Source organism: Monodelphis domestica, chromosome 7 (genome assembly GCF_027887165.1).
Source record: "Monodelphis domestica isolate mMonDom1 chromosome 7, mMonDom1.pri, whole genome shotgun sequence".
NCBI classification, from domain to species: domain Eukaryota; kingdom Metazoa; phylum Chordata; class Mammalia; order Didelphimorphia; family Didelphidae; genus Monodelphis; species Monodelphis domestica.
In genome coordinates this window covers 101377219-101400940 of record NC_077233.1, presented here as the reverse complement: position 1 = coordinate 101400940, position 23722 = coordinate 101377219, and the positions used below count along the sequence as shown (strand labels likewise).

The 23722-nt window shown below is 38.7% G+C and overlaps 1 protein-coding gene across 1 annotated transcript in view; it reads right to left on the bottom strand.

Moving 5' to 3' along the window:
• PLPPR1 (phospholipid phosphatase related 1) overlaps positions 1-23722 on the bottom strand; it is a 323077-nt gene that overhangs the window by 39401 nt on the left and 259954 nt on the right. The window contains 1 exon segment of the mRNA XM_001366620.4: positions 9676-9808. Coding sequence (XP_001366657.2) covers positions 9676-9808 — 133 coding nt within the window.

Sequence of the window (23722 nt, the reverse complement as noted above, 5' to 3'; positions counted from 1 at the left end):
CTTGTTTTAATATTCCAAGATGAGAAATGAAGCCTCTGAAAGATTGCAGTTTGTGTTGGTCATTAAAATTATGCAGATGTATATAAAATGTTTTGAGAATATACTAAGTGAATAGATGCTGGCTATAGAGTCATGGGAGCTGAGTCTGAATCCTGCTTCAGACACTAACTTCTTGTGCAACCTTGGGAAAATCATTGCCCTCTCTGGGTCTCAGTTTCCCCATCTGTAAAATGAGATGGTTTAACCAGATGATCTCTAAAGTGTCTTCTAATTCTAAGTCTGATTCTATGCAGCTTTCTTATAGATAAACCTCCAAATGTAGATTGGGTAGAGATTCTCTTCTAACCTAGAGACATGAGATGTAGGTTTAAGTCTCATGTCTTTTACTTACTAGGTAATAATAAGAGTGATCATTAAAATGATTAGTAATATTATTAATAAATTAATAATGATGATTAATGATCACCACTATTAGTAATAGCTAGTCTTTACAGATTGAGTTAATGTTTATAAACTATTTGTACATACGTGATCTTATTTGGTCCTGACAACAACACTAGGAGGTAGGTGCTATTGTCATCCCCATTTTAATAATTAGGAAATGGTCAGTCACAGAGGTTAAGGGTCTGGCTCTGCCAGTTTCTACCTGTGTGACCTTAGGAATGTTATTTAAATAATTTGAAACTTCATTTCCTGCTCTACAAAATGTACTCGGTTAATTTCTTTAGGTGAAGTGACTTGCCCAGGATCCCACAGATGCTAAGCGTCAGAGATCTAGGATCAGAACCCAGATAGAAGTGTCAGGAAAGGCTTTACACAAGAGATGGTATCTGAGATGTCCTTTGAAGGAAGTCAGGGATTTTAAGAAATGCATTGGAGGAGAAAAGGTATGTAAAAAGGCAAATGAGGAAATAGAAAATTGTGCATACTGAGAACAAGTAGGCAAATTTCACTGGAACCACGAATGCATGATAGAGAATCATGAAAAACTCTGGAAAGATATGTTGGAGCCAGATTGTAAAGGGCTTTAAACATCAAACAGCAAAATGAGCAGAATGAAGAGAATGCTATATACAGCAATAGAAATATTGTTTGAAGAATAACCTGTGTTTGTCCACCTCCAGAGAAGGAACTGACAAATAAAAATAAGCAAGTGATGCTATCCCTGGTTCAGGGAGGGGAGGTAGGGAGATAGCTGGGAACTTTCACGTTACAAATAAACAAATTAATGAAAAAAAAAAGAAAAGGCAAACTGAAAATGTCAGAGGATTTGGCATTTTATTGTAGAGGCAATAGGGAATAGGGATATAGAAACTTCTTGGAAACAGGCCAAGTCACAGCATGATAATAATAAACATTTAGGCTAAAGATATGAATGCAGATGAGGAGATAAAACTAGGTGCAGAAAAAACCAGTAATAAAGGAGTCAATTCTCACGGAAGTTTTCAAAAAGATCAACAAGACAATGTCGATGATCTCATTGGCTCCTGAAGATTTATTTGAAGTTTGCCAAAAGCTCCTTCCAAAGGAGCCCTGCTGCCCTGACTGCTACCCCAGCACTGAACTTGGCCTATATTCTTGGAAGCATTGGCTGCCTCCCAGCAAGTCATGCTCCAGACAGTTTAAGGCTCTTAGAGGCTGTCCACGAGTTTGGTCTTCCAGTGTTCACCTCGCTTATTATCTCTTAATCCTCTTAACTCTTAATCATCTCATTGGTTCTTGTTTTTGCTCCAAAATCCCTGGTGATACCTAATTGATACTGGTCTGTGACTCTCAGCCTTCTGCTCTGCGCTATGCTTAATTGCTTGTCATTGGAAGTGTGAGCTCCCCAGAAAACACACTTGTTTACTTTGGAACAATACTGAGACTAGCATTGCTCTCAGATGTCATTATTTTTTTCCCTCTCTCCCCACTCTACCCCCAAACAAGCCCACTCACTGATATCTTTATGGTTAGTATCAGTATGAGGTGCTTGGAGAGCACATGGTAAATGTTTAATGACTCATTGATGGATGAGTGATGGAGACAATTTTAATAGGTCTTTGGAAAAATGTACACTTTTGCTTGATTTCATGAATTGCCATGAATTATTATTGGTCATCCCACCAGTATCCTTACAAGCTAACAACTACCCTATTGGGTCTAGTAATTTTCCTAATATCCAGGCACTTATCTGTATACTCTCGCTTGATGATAGTGGACCTCCAGGAAAGAAGGAAGGAAGGAAAGAAGGAATGGATGGATGGAGGGAAGGAGGAAGGGCAAAATGGAGGGAAGGAGAAAAGAAAAAAGGTAAGGAAGGAAGGAAACAAGCATTTGTTAAAGGCAGAATGTGCTAGGCATTGAGCTAAGTGCTTTACAAATACCTCATTGATCTTTACAAGAACCTTGGAGTTAAGTCCTATATGATATCCCCATTTTATAGTTGAGGAAACCAAGCAGAATGAATGAAATTCTCTAGGGATCATATTTATTACATTTTAAACCATTTATTAAAAGATGGCCCAAGAAAAATCCAACTAGAAATCCAACTAGTCAATGGACTTCCACCATGGTCTTAAACAGAGGCCAAAAAATTAGAGCAGAATAGAGCAAAAAAGCAGAGGTTGGCGGGGTGGGGAGATGCTGGAGAAAAGGTGAAAAACTATGAGAGCAGTTGGTCAGGAGAGCTGGGCAGAAAGAACCTGAACTTCCTGGACATGCCAATATATACCCCTTGTGATGTCAGCACTCAGTCCCACCCCAGGACATCTATCATTGGAAAATAGTCATACAGGAAGTGAGACCTTAACTCCTCCCTCATTATGTCATTACAGGAAGGGGTGTGTCCCTACCACATGGTTGGATCACTGCAGTCCAAAATGGCTCCCCAGAGCCTTCATTACTTCATACCTTGAGTGGGTCAAGTGGCTCTAAGGAGCCTGGACCCCTAATCCTTTCTTTACAAAGATCTTAATAAAAAAAAATGACTCAATGTAGCTTCATAGCCTGGTGGGGGAGAAACTATTTTAGCTTTAAAATCAAACAGTTCTTCTGAGGAAGCTAAAGTGGAAATCACTTCACAATTCAATATTAACTTTCCACAATAGACATAGATTAAATGACATGCCAAGGTCACACAGCTAGCAAGTCTCTGAGGCTAGATTTGAACTCAAATCTTCCTGACTAAAGCCCAACCCTTCATCTAATATCAAAGAACTTCAGTGATGTGATGAAGTTATATGGAGCATTGGATTTGAAAATAGAAAAATGGGGGAGAAAGTTTAAATCATGGCTCTGCTGCTTTCTATTGAACAAGAGGAGAAATCATGTATAGGCTGAAATCCATACTGTTAGGGAGAGTATCCATATAGGCAAATTAGTTAACGTTGCTAGTTTTAGTTTCCTTATCTGTAAAATGGAACAATAATTCCATTAGAAACTGTCTAACAGGATGGTTAAGATCCAATAAGATAATGCATGTGAAGTACTTTGCAAGAGAGAATGCAATGAGCATCAGCTATTATTATTTTGGGGGCCCACAGACCTATTAAAGTGTTGTAGCATTTCTGGAAAAGATACACGTTAAGGAAGATAGAATTAACTCATTATTTCTTGAAGATTCAAATAGATCTTTGATGTCACTGATATGGGTATTTCCTCCAACAATAGAGATCACAAACTATCCATGCTTCCTCATCCTGTGAGATTCTTTGCCATCTCTTTAAAAAGTTTGCTCTGGGATTCTACCCAACAAGCTGGACATTTTTCTTATCTTTTCCTGATATCATGAGATTCTCAGTGGGGCACACAGCCTGTTCATTGGTCATTTCTGTATTTTAACATGTGACCAACTGATTTTCTTTTCAATCCTACATTTCTCTGATAATCTTTACCCAAACCTTGTCCTTCGCTCACACCTGTCATACACCTTTTTATCATTTTGTGAACAACACAAATTTTTGATTCTTTTGATTTACTATTTTTTGTCTTTTAGCCATAGAGTGATAAAATATCTATAACAAAATGGTGAGCCCTTTTTTCTTGTGTGTGGGAAGAAAAAACAAAGATCTCAGCAAAATCCATGTTATTATTCATCTCTTTCTACCTGTTAGACTGCAAAGCCTATGAGGGAGAAAAGCAGGTTATTTCAACTTACTATCTTCCTTATCAAGGCAGTATTCTACATTTAAAATGCTCACAGAGTAAGCAGATGAATGGATGAATCCTTAGATTCCAATTGCTACTCTAGGATGTAAGAAGTAATGTATCATTGTGTAGGAAAACATTTTTTCCATATAAAGTTTTCTGAATTTTAAAAGAGTTCTGTTTGAGAATATCCATTAAGCACATCCTATGTTATTCATTCTTACATCAATAAAACACCATGGCCTTTCAAACGGCATTTAAAATATTTATGCTTCATTTGGAATGCCCCTAATTATGTGGCAATGAATTAGTTGTTAAGTGAATTAGCTGTTTACCACGACACTTCTTGTTCAATGGAACCCTTTTCCCTCTTTGGCTTGATTTAAATGGCAGAAAACTTGCTTGCTATTCAATTTTTTATTAGCAGCAATAATGGAGCAACTGTGCAATCCCAAATGAAAAGAATAACATAAGTGAATTCATTATGATCAACTATCTCAGGTGCTATTAGATGGATAATGAGTTTAATCTCAGCACAGTTAGTTTTTTCTTTTTCCTCTCCTTTCCAATAAAGATAAGTGTTTAAGAAGGAGGAAACTAATTTGTCTTCTTGAATATGAAGTCTTTCTATATAGCAATGTAGAGAGACAGTATTTTTGTTCTAGAGAGAACATAAAAAAAAAGGTCCGACATGTTTTTTGTTGGAAGATATATATGATAAGGGCAGGGATCTAGTCCATGAATTGTGTGGAAGGTGATGGTCCTGTTTGCTTCATTTAATATTTTTCCCTTGTCCCTAAGTAGCTTGAGAGCAAAAAAGGATCTTGAAAGGGAAAGAGCCTCAATAATTCAGCTGCAACATTTTGTGCCTAGGGAGAATAGAGTTCTTGAAATGGTATTGAGGATGTAGCCTTATGATCAGGGAATTAATGGGAGCTAAAATTTAGGTCTTTTCCTCTTAAGGTAGTCAACTGGACCCAAGGACCCAAAGAATTCCTAAGGGATTTTGGAGGCATTGGTTGGCTGCTTGGCTTGGTGTGATGGCTCCTGCTCTTTGGATTTTGTCCCAAATATGCTATAACTCTCTCTGACAGTGAAAGATCTTTCTAACCATTATATCCAAATGGATGGCCTCAGAGAACAGTAGATGACCCTGAAGCCTAGCAGATGATGACAGAGGACAACTTGATGACCATAAAACCAGTGGAGATATCCTATCACCAGAGGAAACCAGCATTCTGCACTGTCAAAGGTTTGGGTGGCTCTGGTCATATGTGTTCCTTTTCATGCATGTTCTCTGTTGGTGGTGTGGGAAGCTGGTGAACAGTGTACCTTGTAGGCGTGTAGTAGGCATCTGTTCATGTTACTTTATTTTCTATTTTGCTTGACTAATAAATGTCTTTTGCTTGAATTGTGTTCTCTGATTGGCTATTAAAAATAAATGTATAAGTAAGGGCTCATTAACTATGGTTTTGAAGAGATGCTAACTCATAGAGAACCTTGAGCTTGGGGCTATTTTTTTAGGCTTTCACCCTGAGGAAGAAAAAAAAAGATAATTTAATAAAACCGATTGCATTCTTCTTCTTTGCTTTTCAATATTAATAGTTGCTAAAGTAACTACTCTGAGAATTAAATTAGGTTTACTTTTCCACTGCTAGGTTGGCAAGATGGGGATTTGAAGGAACAACAAAGAACAGAGGTAGAGAGAAAGGCCGAGGAATGCCAGCCTTCAGGGCCTCACATGTAAATTTAGACTAAAGTAAGTCTAAAATTAAGATGACGTGATCAGATGATGTACTTTTCCTGCTGAGTTGGTTCCTTCAGTAAAGAGTTCGATTCTCTTTATCAGAATAAACTCTTTGATGATAACATCTGTCCCCATGTGGATTTAATAATCTGAACACATTACTCCCTTGGCTTTGCTCTGCTGGGTATTTTCCCCATTCGATTTGTTGCTGTTGTCACCCAAGGAGCTTACAGTGAAAGGCATCACAGACCAGGAGTCTGGGAATAAGAAGACCTGAGTGGTTTTTGACTATGCTCCAGACTTGAATTATGACTGAGGATAAATTTTGTCATACTTTGTCTCCTCCCTTTGGAAAATGGAATGGTTGAAGTTTGGGGCTGAATAATATCTGTGATATGTTCCAAAACAGTTAGAAAAATGGCAAGATTTAAAAAAAATGATACCTTAAATGAGGTTTCTGTTTTATTAGAACAAAGAGCTGAGCTGTGACTTCCTGAAAGCTCTTATGTGGCAGATGTACTCTTGTGGTCACTGGTTTAGAAAATAAGGCTACCAAGCTCTTTATGCTAATATTTTTAAATTATTATCTTTTAATGAAAAGAAACCTATTTTCTCTCCCATCCACTCCTACCTCATTGGAACTGCTGCACTTGAACCTTCTCCAAAGAAATAATAATAAATTAGCATTTATATAATGCTTCAAGGTTTACAAAATGCTTAACAAATATTATCCTATTTGATTCTTACAACAATTGTGGGAGGTAGGTGCTATTATTATCCCTGTTTTATAGCAGAGGAAACTGAAGCAGACAGAGGTTAAGTGACTTGTCCAAGAACACACACCTAAGTAAGCATCTATTGTAGGATTTGAATTCATCTACTTGACTCCAGGCCTAGAGGAAGTTTCCTTTTCTGAAATCACAATGCCCATTAGAGAAAATAAACCTAAAAATACAAGGCAGATATATTTTTTTCTTTAAAAATTTCCTAGGTCATTTATTGGACATTTATAAGGACCTTAATGAAGAAAGGTTGGTCCTGTGCATAACTGTGATGGATACAAAATTGATCTGTGGAACTGCCACTTCCAAATTTGGGGCACATCCCTAACCAATTCTTTCCGATGCTACCTTTTTTAAGCTTCTCAGTGCCCTCATGTAGGTTCTCATCATTCTGATGCTTCATCTTTGTCTGGACAGTCGCTGAACTCTTGACTTTTTACCTCCCTCAACAATGCCAATCCTTCATCCTACTTACTTAGCACTTGCCTTTTTTGGAGGAGAATCTAATCAATTTAAAAGTATTAATAATTTGTTAGCTTTATTCACTATGCTACCTAGCTGCCCTGGCAATAATGTTTTAATCTTCGCAAACACATCTTTGAGAAAAATGCTTTAACCCAAAGGAAGTACCCAAATGGTATAAATTTCAGGAACCATGTAGGGCAATTAAATAGGCTTGGACTACAGAGGCTTCTTTGCAGCTTAAAAAAACATACCATGTAGGGGGATACTAGGTGGCTCAGTAGATTGAGAGCCAGGCCCAGAGACAAGAGGTTTTGGGTACAAATCTTGCCTCAGATACTTCCTGACTGTGTGACCCTGGGCAAGTCACTTAACCCCCATTACCTAGCCCTTACTGCTCTTTTGCCTCAGAACTGATACACAGTATTGATTCCAAGAAGGCAAGTGAGGGTCTAAAATACAGAAATATATATGTATTATTTATATATCATGTAGGTAGCCATATAGACTTTATATACCTACATATATGGTTAGTACCAATGACAATTCCAGTTATTTGATATTTCCTCTATGGAAGATTACTTAACCTATTATTTGTAATAGCATGCGCCACCTTTTTTAAGTCTATACCACGTCAGTAAATTTGATAGGATCCTCTTACCCTGATGTTTCACAAAATATTGATTCATCTAACTGTTCTTTTGAGTCTCAGGGAAATTATATATGTATACACATGTATGTATGTATGTATACACACATTCTCTCAGCATCCAGTTTGCCATGACTTCCCTGGTTTACTCTCTTTTTAGCGGGAAGTAAAATAATGTAGAACATTATAACAGGCTACTGATATATTAAATAGAACACAAAAGAATGTTTCATTGCTTTTCTAGGTAAGAGTGAACTAGAAAATTGCTACATTATATTTGGTAGAACACATCTGAGAGGCCAATTTAGAATGGCTAGCAATAGCCCCCAAATGTTTGCTTTTTAATTAATATTTCCTAAGTTTCTCTCTCCTCTTTTCATCTTTACTCACATCAAGTGATATGTTCTGGCTCTGTGTGTGTGTGCGTGTGTGTGTGCGTGTGTCTAGTTGTTTAGTAGAAAATCCAAATTAGATGTTCCAGAGACATCTTACACTTAACATGTTCAAATGGAATTCATTATCTTTCCTCCTAGACCTCCCCATCTTCCAGACTTCCTTCTTTTTGTTAAAGGCAACACCATCTTTTCAATGTCTCACATTCAGTGAGGTTCATAATCTCAGCATTATCTTAGATGCTTAACTCTTCTTTATTTCCTGTTTTTTAATCGGTTGCCAAATCTTATCATTTCTAGCTTTGGGGAATCTCTCTCATCCCTTCCCTTCTCCCCACTCACATAGCTACCATCTTAGTTCATGTGACCTCTCCTCTAGATCATTGCAGAGATTCTTCACTGATGTACTTGCCTCAAGTCTCTTACCATTCCACTCCATTCTACACACCACAATCAAAGTAATTTCCTTAAGTGCAGCTCTAAGCATGTGACTCCCCTACTCTGCCAATCCAGTGGCTTCTTATTGCTTTTAGAATGAAATAGAAACTTCTTTGTTTGGCTTTTAAAGCCCCCTACAATCTGTCCCTTCTGTATCTTTCCAGACTCATTGGATATTTCCACTCTCCTGCCCAGAATTCTGCAATCTAACCAAACTACCTTTTTCCTCTATTCCCCACTCAGTACATTCCATTTTCCATTCCTGTGCCTTTATTCTTGCTTCCACATTCAGAATGTTCTCCCTCCATACCTCTGCCTCATAGGATTCCGAACTTCCTTTAAGATACAGGTTAGGTATCTTCTACGTGGTTTGTCCCCCTTGCAAACTACCTCAGATATAACCACTTTGCGCAATATACATATAGTATACATACATATAAACTTTATACATATGTGAATATTATATCTACTCTTGTTTCTTCATTAGAACATAAGCTTGTCATTTAAAATTATTATTTATTAATTTTATTAAATAATTAAATTAATATCAAATATTGAATGAATTAAAGAAATAAAAATATTAAAATTATTATTAAAATAATTGTTTGTCCTACTCTTGGTATGATTTATCTTTATTATTTATTCAGTAAGAACTTAATACTTGTTGATTGATTGCTTCTGTCTTGAAGGTTTTCAAACTTTTTTACATAAAGGAAAAATGAGTTAAGCCATCCCACAGCCATCATCAAAGTCCCCTGACTCCTGACTCTCTGGGTTTTACATCTTGTGACACAGACAGTGTTCAAGGACAGACACAGCACAGAGAGGAAATCAAGGTAGCAATAATTCACAAAAAGCTGTGAAATGTGTAGTTTCACTTTTAGAGTCTGAAGAAAATCAACATATTGGGGAATTGTCCTGAACCAGCTTTACATGGTGAACAGATAGAATTTCTGATAGAACTTTTGCTCTATCTGAACAATTTCAACAGTTATTTTTACACTAAGGTGAAAGTTTGTAAAACTTGGTTTCATGGTTTGAAATCAAAGGGCTAATTGTGTATTTACTGAAACTTACCTATAAACCGAATGATCCTTCGGAGCAGTGGGCTCAGATAACAGCACTCTCCAGTCAAAATCATTTTCTCCTGGGCAATCAAGGTTTCTCTGGTAGACTTTATGAAATACATGGACAGCTCGCCAATAAAAATCTGGGAAAGGAAAGTTGAGACATTTCAAGGCAGAGAACTACATAGTAAGAGGATAACAGTGTTATAAAACCTCTCTGAGGAATCTCAAGCTGTTTTATTGAATGAGTAAGACAGTCCTTGATAACAGTTGGCTCTGAGCTGTTCAAGAGAACTGTGGAAAGAGTTCTTTGATCACATCAGCTGGCATCCACACTGCAATGCTAAAACCTGAGGTGAAATGAAACACACTGAAAACATAAACCACTTAAATATACTTTGGGGGTGGCCTATGATATGTCTGAACATTTTTTATGCTTTCACTCTGAGTGTGTGTGATGGTGGCCATAGGGAGGGTCAAAGTGACGGGGAGTAGATCTCAGTCTCTAAAATTCTGTCTAGACAATGGCAAACCAACCAACTACTTCAATGAATAAATGGAATAAATAGAGAATTATTAATCCCTCAACACAGGACTTAACAAGGAGTTCATGCAATTATTTTAAAAATATTTTGATACTGATTTCAATGTAATTGTCTCCTTTTAAAATTTCCTATGTATTTTATGCATTTAAAAGCCTTATTCTCAGAAGGAATCCATAGGCTTCATCAGATTGCCAAAGGGATTCACAAAACAAAGAAGGTTAAAAACTCCTAATCTAGAACTGGAACAAACTGTGATCACTTAGAAGATTTGTTAATAAGATACTTGGGTAGCACAGTGGATTGAGTGCTGGGCCTGGAGTCAGGAAGTCCTGAGTCCAAATCTGATCTCATATACTTACTTGCTGTGTGACCATAGGCAAGTAATTTATCCTCTGTTAGCCTCAGTTTCCTCAACTGTAAAATAGGGATAATAATAGAATCTTCCTTCCAGGGTTGTGGTAAGGATCAAATGAGATAATATTTGAAAGTTGCTTAGCATACTGCCTGGCACAAAGTAGCATAAATACTAGCTATTATGATAAGCACATTTCAATTGATTTTTTTTCCTGTTTGCTGTTAAGTCACTTAAGTCATTCTTCTTTCTCTGGTCATTTCTATATTCTCTCTCAATCACTCTATTTCCTCAACCCTAAAAATCCCATTTTGGTCATGAAAGGGCTCAGGAACTTTTGGTTCGTAGCATGAACAATGGATCAAATTCAAAGGATAATAAAAATGAAATGAAACCCCCTTCTTATATTTCAGTGTATTTTTAACTACTCAAAGCCTATTTTGCATTTAAAATCAGAACTGCCTATTTTCTAGAATGCTTTTGTCATCACTCTGATCTTATCATATCTGGCTACAAAAAAGGATATGGAGGTAGGGTGGAGATAGAGGTTCTAGAATGCAAGAACCCTGGAAGGAAATGAGCAATGCCCCATTGGCTCAATTAATTCTACCTACTGAGCAACTAAGGCCAAAGGGCCAGTCATCACAGCAGAGGAATAAGGAAGGAGAACAAGCATATGGCAAAGAAGGAGCAATTCGTGTAGGCAATCCTGTGGGAACTGTATTCCCCTCAGCTTGTCCTGTTACAGGGAGGTAGCCTGGTCCTGTACCAACATCATGAAATTGCTTTAGGTTTAGAATCTGACTGAATCCTGTTTACTGCTTGTTGAGACAGATTTTGATTAAAAAAAAAGTAACAGTGGCTGAATGCATAGCAGCATACTTGTATGGACCTTGTGCTCTGAAATCCCATCTTTTGGGTGAATCTTTGTGTCTCCCTTGGGCTTAATCCCTTTGGAAGTGCTGCAAGAGACACATGTGCTGACCTCATGCTCTGAGCAGGGACCTGCCACTCAGAGACAGGGCAAGAGGGAGTATCAGTTTCTACTTGTTGATGGCAGGAAGAAAATGGGGAACTGGTTTGAAGCTTTAAATTTTATTATCAGAAGATGACACTGAGTTGCTAGATGGCTCAGTGGCTCAAGAGTGAGGCTTAGAGATGGTCCAAGGTTCAAATCTGGCTTCAGATACTTTCTAGCTGCATGACTCTAGGTACTTAGCCTCCATTGCCTGGCCCTTAGAGCTTTTCTGCCTTGGAACCAGTATATAGTATTGATTCTAAGATGGAAGATAATGATTTTCTTAAAAAATGACAGAAAAAAACCTGCCCTCTCAGTGGATCTGACTGAAGGCCAATTAGAATACAGAAGAAAAAAAAAAGAATACAGAAGAAATGGAGTCTTAATGGCTCCTTAAATCAAACATCTTGAGAATCTCACATACAAACTGATCTATATCTGTACATATATGTATAAACACACATATATAAACACATATGTTTTTTGAAGTCATAGGATTCCCCAGACTGCCTAAGGGGGCCACTATAAACAAAAAAGGTCAATAACCCCTACTGTAAAACTTACAAAATGTGACACTAGAGGAGCTGCTCCTTCTTTCATATTCAGAAAATATATATTTGGAGAGGGGAGAGAGAAAGAGAAAGGCAGGGTGGGGGTGGGAGAGAGAGAAAAAAGAGAGGGCAGATAGATGATAAGAGAGAGGGAGAGGCTGTGAGAATTTATTTTTAATATACTGTGTTAATTCCTACATTTTAGGGAGAATTACTGTATATTCCTGTGTCTGGGATCTGGTTCAGATATACTATTCAGTCTGTTACTATTTGCCTTTTCATTGTCCTTGGGAATTCCAAGGAATGCCTTCCTTTTCAACAGAATTTGGTTAATAAATGAAGGGGACAAGGGTTCTTTTTCCTGCTTATATGACCTATTCACCTGTAGAGTTGGGGAGGAACAGATAGGTGGATTGACCACCTCTTAATTAGCTATCACCAATGAAAGATATCTTGGGATGTTGGAGAGAAGGGCTAAATAATGAGCTCCTAAAAATCTATTTATTAATCTGCCTGTTCCAGCTCAGGACGTCCCTGTTTGCAAAAGAGCCATGGAGACCCGTATCACCTAACCATTTATGATGCCTGCCTAATAAAAAAAACCTGATATAATCAATAAACTTATATTCTTACCCCCAAACCAGTCTCTTGAGATAATTTTATTCATACAAGGGAGAGAGAGAAAGAAAGAGGAAGAGATGGAGAAGGAAAGGTAGAGGAAACAGAAAGAAGAGAGAAAAAAGAGAGGTGAGAGGTGGGGAGAGAGAGGAAAGACAGAGAGAAAGAAAAGACAGACAGACAGACAGAGAGAGAGAGAGAGAGAGAGAGAGAGAGAGAGAGAGAGAGAGAGAGAGAGAGAGTTATCCAGGCACCTTTATTTTGTAGATGGGGAAACTGAGGCTCAGGGAAAATAAATTGCCTAAGGAAACATAGTTAGCAAATTGCAGAGCTGAGATTTGAACCTACATCTTCAAATCCAGTACTCTTTTTTTATGCACCACAACTATCTTTATTGTAAAACCATTCACATGGCAGATGAGTACGTGAAACATAACTGTGTTCTACAATCATATGGATGTACTCACCAGTAAACATAGTGAACCATACACTCAGCAGCTGGCACATAAATATGGATAGTTTTATAGTTTTCTGTTTCTATGGTGATATGGCAAACAATTCTCTTTTAAAACGGTTCAGGCTTCCCACTCCTAGGGCTGCATGAAAGTTAACGTCTTCCTGCATTTTAATGCTAGACATTGACCCACCTGCCTTTCCTTTCAGGAGATGAGGAGGCGAGCAGAAAAGCAGCCCATCAAGATTACATGGGTTTAGAGAGCTTGTGTCTCAATGAAAAATATCCACAAATGTTTCCTGTTCACAGAACATAGAAGTATATATGCATGCTTGTGTGTGCACACACTCACACACACGCTCCAGTCTCTTGCACGGTTTGGCTCCTTCCTTTCACCTCTACTATTTCTACTTTTGCTGACTCTTGCTTTGTTTGGCCCTAACCCATTCATTTTGCCTTTGCCCTTTTTGTCTCATTGCTTGCTTGCTTATTGCTTCACTGACATCTTCTTTGCCTCTAGCCATTCTTGGATTGTGTGAGAGGAAACGGTTATTGTTCACTTCTAAGTTGTAGAGGCCTGTCCTTTGCTTGTTGGTCCTTTTGGGATGCTAAATCAACTTTCCTAGTACTTTGAAGCATTTGCTACTAGTTGCCCCCCCTTTGGTATTAGTCAGGTCCAGCTGCATGACATTAGAGCTTGAAGAACCTTGGCCAATGCCATGGAATGCTCATGGCTGCCCCATGTTGCTGTCCATGGCCCTGAACACAAATTGCCTTTGAAAAATAAGAAGAGTTCTGCCTTATGTGCCAGACCCTGCAATCACACGGTTTCCATGCAGGACTCGATTTTATTTGAAGCAAAGATTTAAATGGGAGGAGAGGGTGTGCCTCTCATGTTGCCTGGCTTCCAATTTGCACCATGTGCAGCCTTTGCTCAGTGCTCCAGATTTGTGATTGGTTTTGGCAGGGGATGGATCCCTCCATCTGTGCTCTTGCCATGCACACATAGTCCACACTGATCACTGAGCTCAGTGAGCTGTTGGGTATGTGTGACTTTTCCATATGCCTGGCCCTGGCTGCCCCATACACTCTGCCCTATCTGGCTGTTTTGCTGCCAGACATAGTATAACTCAGAGCAAATGAAATTAGCCTTGGGTGAAAAAATTGCTGAATCTGCACAGTGAATTTGGCAAACGAATGAACTGGAAAATGAATCCCATTTCCCCTTTCTGTATCTCCTATATGTGACTGCTGCTATCCCAAATTAGTTAGTCCATTGACCCTCTGTACTGTCTAAGTGACAAGAGCAACTGAAAATCCAATTTGTGGTACACCTCACACATCGCCAAGGAGCATACTTCTTTCCAGGATATAGATACCTGAATGGCAAATAGCTGAAATCCAGACTTCCATGACATGGTTTAGCCTGGTCCAGAGACGTGCTATGCATTAATGTTTCACAGGACACCACCTTTTCAGTTTCTCCTCATATTCTCCTTTACATACCTTTGTGTTCTAGTCCAACCAGAATCCTCATTCCTATCCCTTCTTTCATTCAAGCTGGCTATAGTGTTATTCCTGCCCCCACCTTCATCTGCTTTCATAAGCCCTGCAAAATTCAGTTTAGCTGTTGCTTCCTCCAGGAAGTCTTCCCTTATTTTCCCATCTGGAAAGGCTCTCTCTCTTTCCAGTAAGCTCTCAAATCACTTCATCACCAATATTCTTAAGCATGTAACATCTACTGTATCAAAGCTATCTGTGCATATATATTTTTTAATCTCTGTTAGATTGTAAAACACACAAGAAAGGAACTGTGTCCTAGAGCTTTGCATTTTCTCTAATGCCTAGCAAAGCTTCTGATATATAAAAACCATTAATAAATGCTGAATAAGTGAAGGGCAGAAGGGAAGAATATATTTGTATCACAATAAGTGATACAAATAGCAAAACATTTTAGTAGATTGGTTTAGGGCATGAAGTAACTTAAAAATATTTGGAATAATAAGTATTCAAATCATTATATTGTAATACATACCACATGCAATATGGCTGGATTTATAAATGTAGACAACAGAGACAGAGACAGAGGAACAGAGAGAAATACAGAAAAGACAGACAGGAGAGAGAGAGAGAAAGAGACAGAGAGAGAAAGAGACAGACACACACACACACACACACACACACACACAGAGAGAGAGAGAGAGAGAGAGAGAGAGAGAGAGAGAGAGAGAGAGAGAGAGAGATCACATTGTAAGGTGAGATAATGGACATGAACATTTTAGAATTCTCTAGCCAGAAAAGCTATTGCTATTTTCATAGAACAACAGAAGTGTCTATGGAGTGAGATATAAAAAATTTCCTTATCATAGGATTTCTCAAGATTTTTTCTGTTTGAGGAAGAAGACTTCTGGGAAGATCTACCTTAGTCAGGGGGTATGTTGCTGTTAGTCATTTCAGTCATGTCCAACACTTGTGACCCCATTTAGGATTTTTTTTAAACCCTTACCTTCCGTCTTGGTATCAGTACTGTGTATTGGTTCCAAGGCAGAAGAGTGGTAAGAGCTAGGCAATGGGGGTTAAGTGACTTGCCCAGGGCCACACAGCTGGGAAGTGTCTGAGGCCAAAATTGAACCTAAGACTTCCCATCTCTAGGCCTGCTCTCAATCCACTGAGTCACCCAGCTGCCCCCTGGGATTTTCTTGGCAAAGATACTGGAGTGGTTTGTGATTTCTTTTTCCAGCTCATTTCACAAAGGAGGAAACAGAGGCAAATAGGGTTAAGTTATTTCTCAATATCACGCAGCTACAGTTTGAGGTCATATTTGAACTCAGATCCAGCACTCTATCCACTGTACCATCTAGCTGTCCTATGTACATATGAATAAATCTGAGATTCAAAGGAGACAGTAGAGGACAAGGCAATTAAGAATTCCTTCAAAAGAAGAGAAACAGTAAACAGAAGCATTCTAAGAGGAGTTCAAAGGGCAAGACTTGACTTCTATATCTTCTATGCAGTATAGTTGAAGAAGCAAAAGATTCATAGAGATTGTAAACCTCTAAATTCCTTAGACTTATAAATGTTGGAAATTTCACCATTGGGATATTTCATACTTGGAAAATTTCTTACTGATAGTCTATTGGAATGGGAACCCCATTGGCATGGGAGGTTCCTTCTCTTCCCTTCTTCAGATTACTTTAGGACAGAAACCTTTTGCTGAACAATGGAAAGGACTTTGACCTATGCTTAAGCATAGAACAGGAATTTCTTTGAATCATGATTGATTTTAGAATTGATACAATGGAGATACTTGGAATAAATCTCCACCCTATTCAGTCCTAACAGGATTGAGTAAGGGCTGCAGCCTAGATCAAAGATTTAATCATTTGAAAATATGACCTTCAACAGACATGTGCAAAAGCCAGAAACCTCTGGGCGGTCCTGGGTTAAGCTAGAGCCTCCATTGGCACAGGGAAATTGATGAACAGTGAGTGATTGGTAGATGGGAGAACTGAGAGGAGGAACTTGGATGGTTTCCTGAAAGAGAGGAGGGTCTGGAGACTTGAGGGGGGTGGAGGAGTTTGGTCGGGGTGATTGCGGTGGACTCGGAGAAGCTTGCGCTGAAGGAAGCTGAAGGTGGGGGCCTCTGAGACTGTTTCTCCATTTTGGTCACGTGAGTGATAGGGACTGATCTCTTTTCTTTGCCCCAGCTATCTAAGGGCTTGGGCCTTTTGGCCCAGCCTAAACAGAAGGGGTATTTAAGCCCTATTCCCTTCTCTCCCTTTTTCTCTCTCTCTATCTCTAATTCCTTTCTTGCTCCTATTGTAATTAAACTCCAAAAAAGGCTGACGGCTGACTTGAGTTTTTCATTTAGGAATTACATAGCTGAATTCCTTGGCGACCTTAAATTAATATATATCAGTCTTTTAAAGTGATTCCCTTGTAACAAGATTGGCGGAGATTTGGTGACTTTATGAAGCTTAGTTGACAAGAATGAGTATAACTTAGTAGCCATTATCTGTTAATGCTGACTGAGGAGAGCTATTAATCCCTGGAGAGATGGTTACCAACCCTGGCATTTCCAAGAAGTGGAGGATTGAATTACAGGTGACCCTAAAAAAGGTACCTCAGCTGAGAATTATGGCTGAGACACAGAAAGAAATGTAAAAAGCAGCATGATAAAATAAGCTCAGCTGTCCTCCACTAGAAGTAGTGGATACTGCAGGCAACTAAACGAGTTGGTTAAAGAGATGTGATGATACCATCCTGTTTTTACAATGACTATTAATATAGTTGGGTTTGATGAACAACCAACCATTCTGGAAGACAATGCCTGGAAGAGTTGGGGGTAGGTGTTGAGTGGAGAGCCATGATTGGCAGGAAGTGGTACTTCCATCTTTCCCTTTGGGCAAGAGTATGTCCTGAAGGAAAGTCTATCTGGCATAGACCAATGCAATCATATTAGTAGAAGATATTGACATTTTTGGATTATTAGAGGGGCTAGTTGCCTCTCCGTGTATGTATACTGGTCACCTGTTCCCTAGGAATACATTCCTCACATGTGGGTATCTTACATATGATTTCTATAAAGTTACATTTTTCCTGTTTAGTATTTATGCATTTATGGGAAGGTGAGTTCACAGTTTTGTGGAGGTGATGGTTTATTCAATGATTTTATTTACAATGACATTTAATTAAAATGGCTTTGTTGTGAATAATTTGTCTTACCGTGATCAGTAGAGGTAAAACATGGGAGTTCACAAACCATACTTTGGAGAGAGGATTCTGACACACAAAATCCCAAGAACCTGAAGGTGGCTCATTGGGGTCCACAGGTTGAAGGGGACAGAGTGGTCTGTGGCACTACAGTGCTTAGAGACAATATCACATTTGTGATAGCATACATTCATGTTCATTGTACCACTGGTATTGTGCGATAACTGTTTATTACTTACTTCTTCACTATCTTGATCTTGCAATGCTTCTTCAAGGTTTTTGACATTATCATTGTATCTGCTATGATTTACCTTCACAGCTCATAAAGGCCTGATGGCTTTGAATGTATTGAATAAAACACAAGACACTATCTGGTGAGTTTATATGCTCCATTCATATAAGTAAAAACATTTCTTCCTTCTTTACTCAATTATATTTACTCTTTGTATTATTTCATTGGAACTTTCCAGCTGAGAAAGCATCGTTTTCTCCCAGTATATTCTTTTCATAGTAGAAACTGGGTGCTTTAGTCAGAGGTCTTTCCCTGATTTCTGCTGCTGTCTCCAGACAGGCAGAGATTATCTCTGCTGTACTCCACCCTCCCCTACTCTCCCACCGCACCAAACTTATGTGTGGTATAGTGGTTAGATTGTTGGCCTTGGAACCTGGAAAACTTTGCTTTAATTCTTAACTTTGCCAATTATCACCAAATGACCATGAGTCACATAGGTAGCTAGGTAACACAGTGGAGAAAGTGCCAGGCTAGGAGTCAGGAAGACTTGAGTTCAAATCTGACCACAGACATTTACTAGATGGATGACTGTAGGCAAGTCAGTTAACACTGTTTGCCTCAGTTTCTTAATCTGTAAAATGAGTTGGAGAAAGAAATGACAAACCACTCCACTCTCTTTGCCAAGAAAACCCCAAAGAGTTGAGCACAACAGAAATGACACAACAAGAAAAAGACCATGAATACATTATCCGTCACCATAATTTCCTCCTTTATAAATGAGGTAATTGATTTAGATGGCCTCCAAAATCCTAATCTTTCTATAAGGGAACATCAACATGGTCTCACTATAAAAGCAGGCTTTGCCTCTAATATCCATGTGGTTGGAATATTTAATGGGCAGATGAGAAGTACAAATTCAATTTAACATTCTAAACCTCTTGCAGTGGCCAAATAATCAATTAAACTCTATGGAAGAGTTCTGAACCTTGCTTCAGATTTAGTTAGTGCTCAAAGTGGCTTTAAGAGTACCATTAACTTTGCTGTCAGTATTAATGCTTTTTAAACCAATTAGTCCAACCTTCTGGTCTAACCAGTCTAACAAACTTTGACCTGAAGCCTGACTTTATGCCACTCTGCTCAAAAAAATCCATCGGATCTGTAATAATCCACATTTATGTTTACATTTCACAAGGTGCTTTACAGATATTATCACATTAGATATTTACATCTGGGGATGAAGGCTCTATGAGTATCCTCATTTTATTGTTGGGGAAACTGAGTCTGAGACTTGCTCTTGGTAACATAATTATTAGGTTTATGAGGCAGGATTTGAACTTGGGTCTTTCTGACTACAAGTCCTGAATTCCACATATGATGACCTATTTTATATACATCCTTAATCTCATTTTCCTTTGATACTAGTGTATTCCACTGACCTATAATGTATTAGCAAGATTAATTGTATATATATATATATATGTCTAACTGGTTTCATTATACTTTTTAGAAGGCTGTGTTAAATTTTACATGGCATTTTTATTTTGGTCCAGCTCTGGGGAGTTCTATTCATTACATTCTTGAAGCCAGAGCTTGGTAAATCTCGGGAACATTATTACAACCCTGTAGGGTGTAATGTGAAAAACAAAAATTGCTAGCTTTTGATCTCAACACTTTTCTCTGTTTCTGAATACAAGCAAATTCACGGGAACATGAGTGAGTCATGGAAAGGAAAAGAGGAGGGAGAAAGTACAAACAGCTCACAAAAGGGCATTTAGTTCTTGTACACTGGCTCTTCAGGATGAAGTTCATTGAAAGAAATAAAGGGAACCCTGTTTAGGGATTCACAGAAGGAAAAAGTGTGCGAACATTAACACATTTACCAGTTTCCGTTGAGCTCTCTGGAGAGGAAACCAGTGTATGGAAAAAGTCGGTACTCAGCAGCCAAGTGTCTCCCTAGTCTAATGAAGATTCCTTTGTGAAAACCCGATGAGGGGACTTCTTATTTAGATACTGGCTTTGATGATTAGGGAGACGAGTTTAAGTTATCCCTCTGTTTCTCAGAGACATTATAAAAGTCAAGCAGGGAGATCAAAGTGAAAAAACTGGAAATCTCTGGAAGCCAAGCAAGAAATATGAAATGATCAAAATGTCAGCTTGAAAAAAAGCTTTAAGGACTTTCTGGTGATGACTTGCATCTATGCGGTACTTTATTTTATTTATTAAAATTCTAATCTTCTGTCTTAGAATCAACACTGTGTATTGGTTGCAAGGCAGCAGAGCTGTAAGAGCTAGGCAATAGGGGTTAAGTGACTTGCTTAGGGTCATACAACTAGGAAGTATCTGAAGTCAGATTTGAATTCAGGATCTCCCATCTCTCAATCCACTGAGCCACCTTGCTGCCCCCCAAGCAATACTTTATTAAGTATATCCACAGAGATCCAGTGAAGCACCGGCCTTGACAAAACACAAATATATCAATGGACATAATAAAGTTGCACGAGACTACTGCATATGCACTCTGCTTTGATTACTGGAGGGAGGGACAATTTTAAACCACAATCTTCACATTTTGGTCTTTGGGATTCAATGTGGAAGCACCTTGGAAGGATCAGGATGATAAGAGCATCTAGGAAGTACCAGACAAGCTATGGACCTGATTTCAAAGTGGAAGCCAAAGAGAAAACTGTATTTGGAGCTCTAGTATGGTATGTGCATGTATGTTCATATTGTTCCTGTTCACACACACACACATGCTCCAGATATAGTAAAACAGGAACAAGTTTGGATTGTATTAGAATAGAAAATTTTTGGTATTAAAACAGATCTCAACCAACATATGGCTGAACAAATTAATGCTAGGGAATTGCCCTAGGAATAAAGAGTTAAGTGATTTGATGAGGATCATCATGTCAGAAGAAACCACAAAATATATATCAATTTCCTGCGACATGGGGCTGGGTGGGGGTGGGGGTTCCCAAAGATCATAGATTCCTAGATTTAGAAATGGAAAAGAATCATCAAAGTCATCTAGTCTAATCCTCTCATTTTATGACTTTGGAAACTGAGGCACTGGGAGTTTAAGTGTCTTGCCCAAGATGATACAGCTAGTAAATATCAGAGGAAAAACTCTTCCTGGTGGTGGAAAGCTTCATTAAATCTCTTTGTTGCATTTTAGCTCTATTTGTATTGTATTTTGTCTTCTCATAGATTGACTTCTTTCCTACCTGCTTAAAGAGAATGTTTCTAGATCTATGAGTATGGTCAGCAAAGGTGTCTGTATGAATTAAATTTAGGGAGTCTGAGGTCAATGGCTAATCTGACTGATTTCCTGATTAAGTAGAAGTTTTAAAAACATAATCAAATAATTTTATGAATGTGTCCATGGAAATGTATTGGATTCATATAGAAAACATGAATACGCAGAGCTTTCAGAGGGTGGTAATGGCACATGGGTAAAGAACAATTCTCTCTTTTGTTTCTGACCATTAAAACTAGCACTTTTTAAAGGAAATCCCTACATTCTGTCTTAGGCAATGGGAGTTAAGTGACTTGTCCAGGGTCACACAGCTAGGAAGTGTCTGAGGCCACAATTGAAACTGGGCCTTTTTATCTCAGGCCTGGCTCTCACCAAACTACCTAGATGCCTCCTAACTAGCACTTTAAAAAGGCAGCATTTGAGTAAATGTGAAATGAATGCATATATTTCTGTATTACAAAGTTCTAATGACTTTGAATCAAAATTGCCAATGGAACAACTCATTGCACTGAAAGCTGGAAAAAAAAACCCAGAAAGGGAATATATGTGAATTCCAGTGGGGGGAGGAGGGAAGAAAGGAGATGTTACCAAAAGGCCCACCTTTTCCTCCCCCCCTTTGTAATATAGGGCATCATTAGTCTTTTCGTTCTAGGCACACAGAATACAAATTGGCATCATTGTACAGTTCAGTGATTAAGAATTACTTTTTAAGTCAAAGAAATATGAAACTCAAAAGTATAAACCCAGGAAAATGTCAAATATCGAGCATTCAAATGTCAGCGTTTCTCTGAGGAGAGAAAGGAGCTATCCTCTGCTGTCTTACAAATTCCCATTTCATTCCCATTTTGCCCTCAGTGTTCCACAGTGATGATAATTTACTAACACAATGTCAGGACTAACATTTTTATGCGGAAAGATGAAAGACTATAATTAATCGTTACTGAAGCATGTGCAGAAAATCACATTTAATATATTTACTGAAGTTTACACTCAACACTTCCATTCAGTTAATTTCAGGGACAGGATTTAAGTAGTTTCCCCCAACTAAATATTAGGGCATCACAACCTCTGATATGGCAAAACCAAGTCACTGATCTTGTGGCAGCCTTTATTTTCCAGCCCTTTTGTGTTCTTTTCCATTACGATTTCAGGCAACTTGGTGCAGAGTTTATCTCACAAAACTTCACTGCCATCAACATGTTAGAGAGAGATACAGGGGAAGTTAGCTAGAGTGGCTAAACAAAAGGACAGGGACCAGACCAGTGATTTCACTGGGTAGAGGGGACTTCCACAGGAGGAAACTCCCTCTACCAATACATCTTGGCATCACTGCAATTTATCATTTTTGAGAGTTGCTTAGAGCACTGAGAAGTTAAATAACTTGGTCAGGGTCACGCAAGCAATATATGTCAGAGATGGGACTTTGGCAGGCAAATGTGGACACAAAGGTCAAGTCACCTGAGTAGTCAGACTCCTTAGAACACAGCTGCTTTGTCAACAAGAGGTGCCACTGCATTCTCTTGCTCTCTCATGTCAGCACAGGTAGTGTTATGGTACAAGGGTCAAATTAGGAAACATCAGTCCGGAGATTTGGGTTCTCTCTGCTTTTATCTGTTACCTGTTAGGAGCATTGGACTGAAAGGTTGATGCCTTGATTGGTTATTTCCTTGCCTCTTCAAATTTTGGTATCAAGCCTGAAGATATGGTAGCAAGAAGACACTGGCTAGAATTTGGAAAAAAAAGGAGTGTAAATCCCTAGCAGTTTTCACATAAGCTAGTGGGAACTAGGAAAATGAGAAAGGCTTAGGTCCTTGTGGTTATAAGCCTGGAAAAAGCCTGGGATCACAGATTTAGAGCTAGAAGGGACCTTAAAGACCATCTAGCCCAATCTCCTCATTTTACAGATTAGATGACGGAGGTCCATGGAAATATACTTTCCATGATACCTTCTCACCTTGGAATATTCCTCTGAAAGACTGGTCTTCTTCTCTTATAGATGGATACCTCCACTGGTCTCCTTTTTGTGGAAGGGGCCCAGACCAGCTCATCTTTATTAACTTCTCAGCTTTGCTTCTGACTTTTTGGACTTCAAAACCATGCCTTCCCTCTGGGAAACTTGATCTCATCCCTGCTATCCCTGCCCTCCACACCCTTCTCAGTTCTCTTTTGGGTGCTGTTCCCTCATTAAAATGTAAACTCTTTGAAGGTAGGGACTGTCCTTCCTTTTGCTTACATTTGTAACCTCAGTATTTAGCAGAGGTTCTGGCCTGTTTTGCTGTTGTTCAGTCGTTTTTCAGTCATGGCACTCTTCATGACCC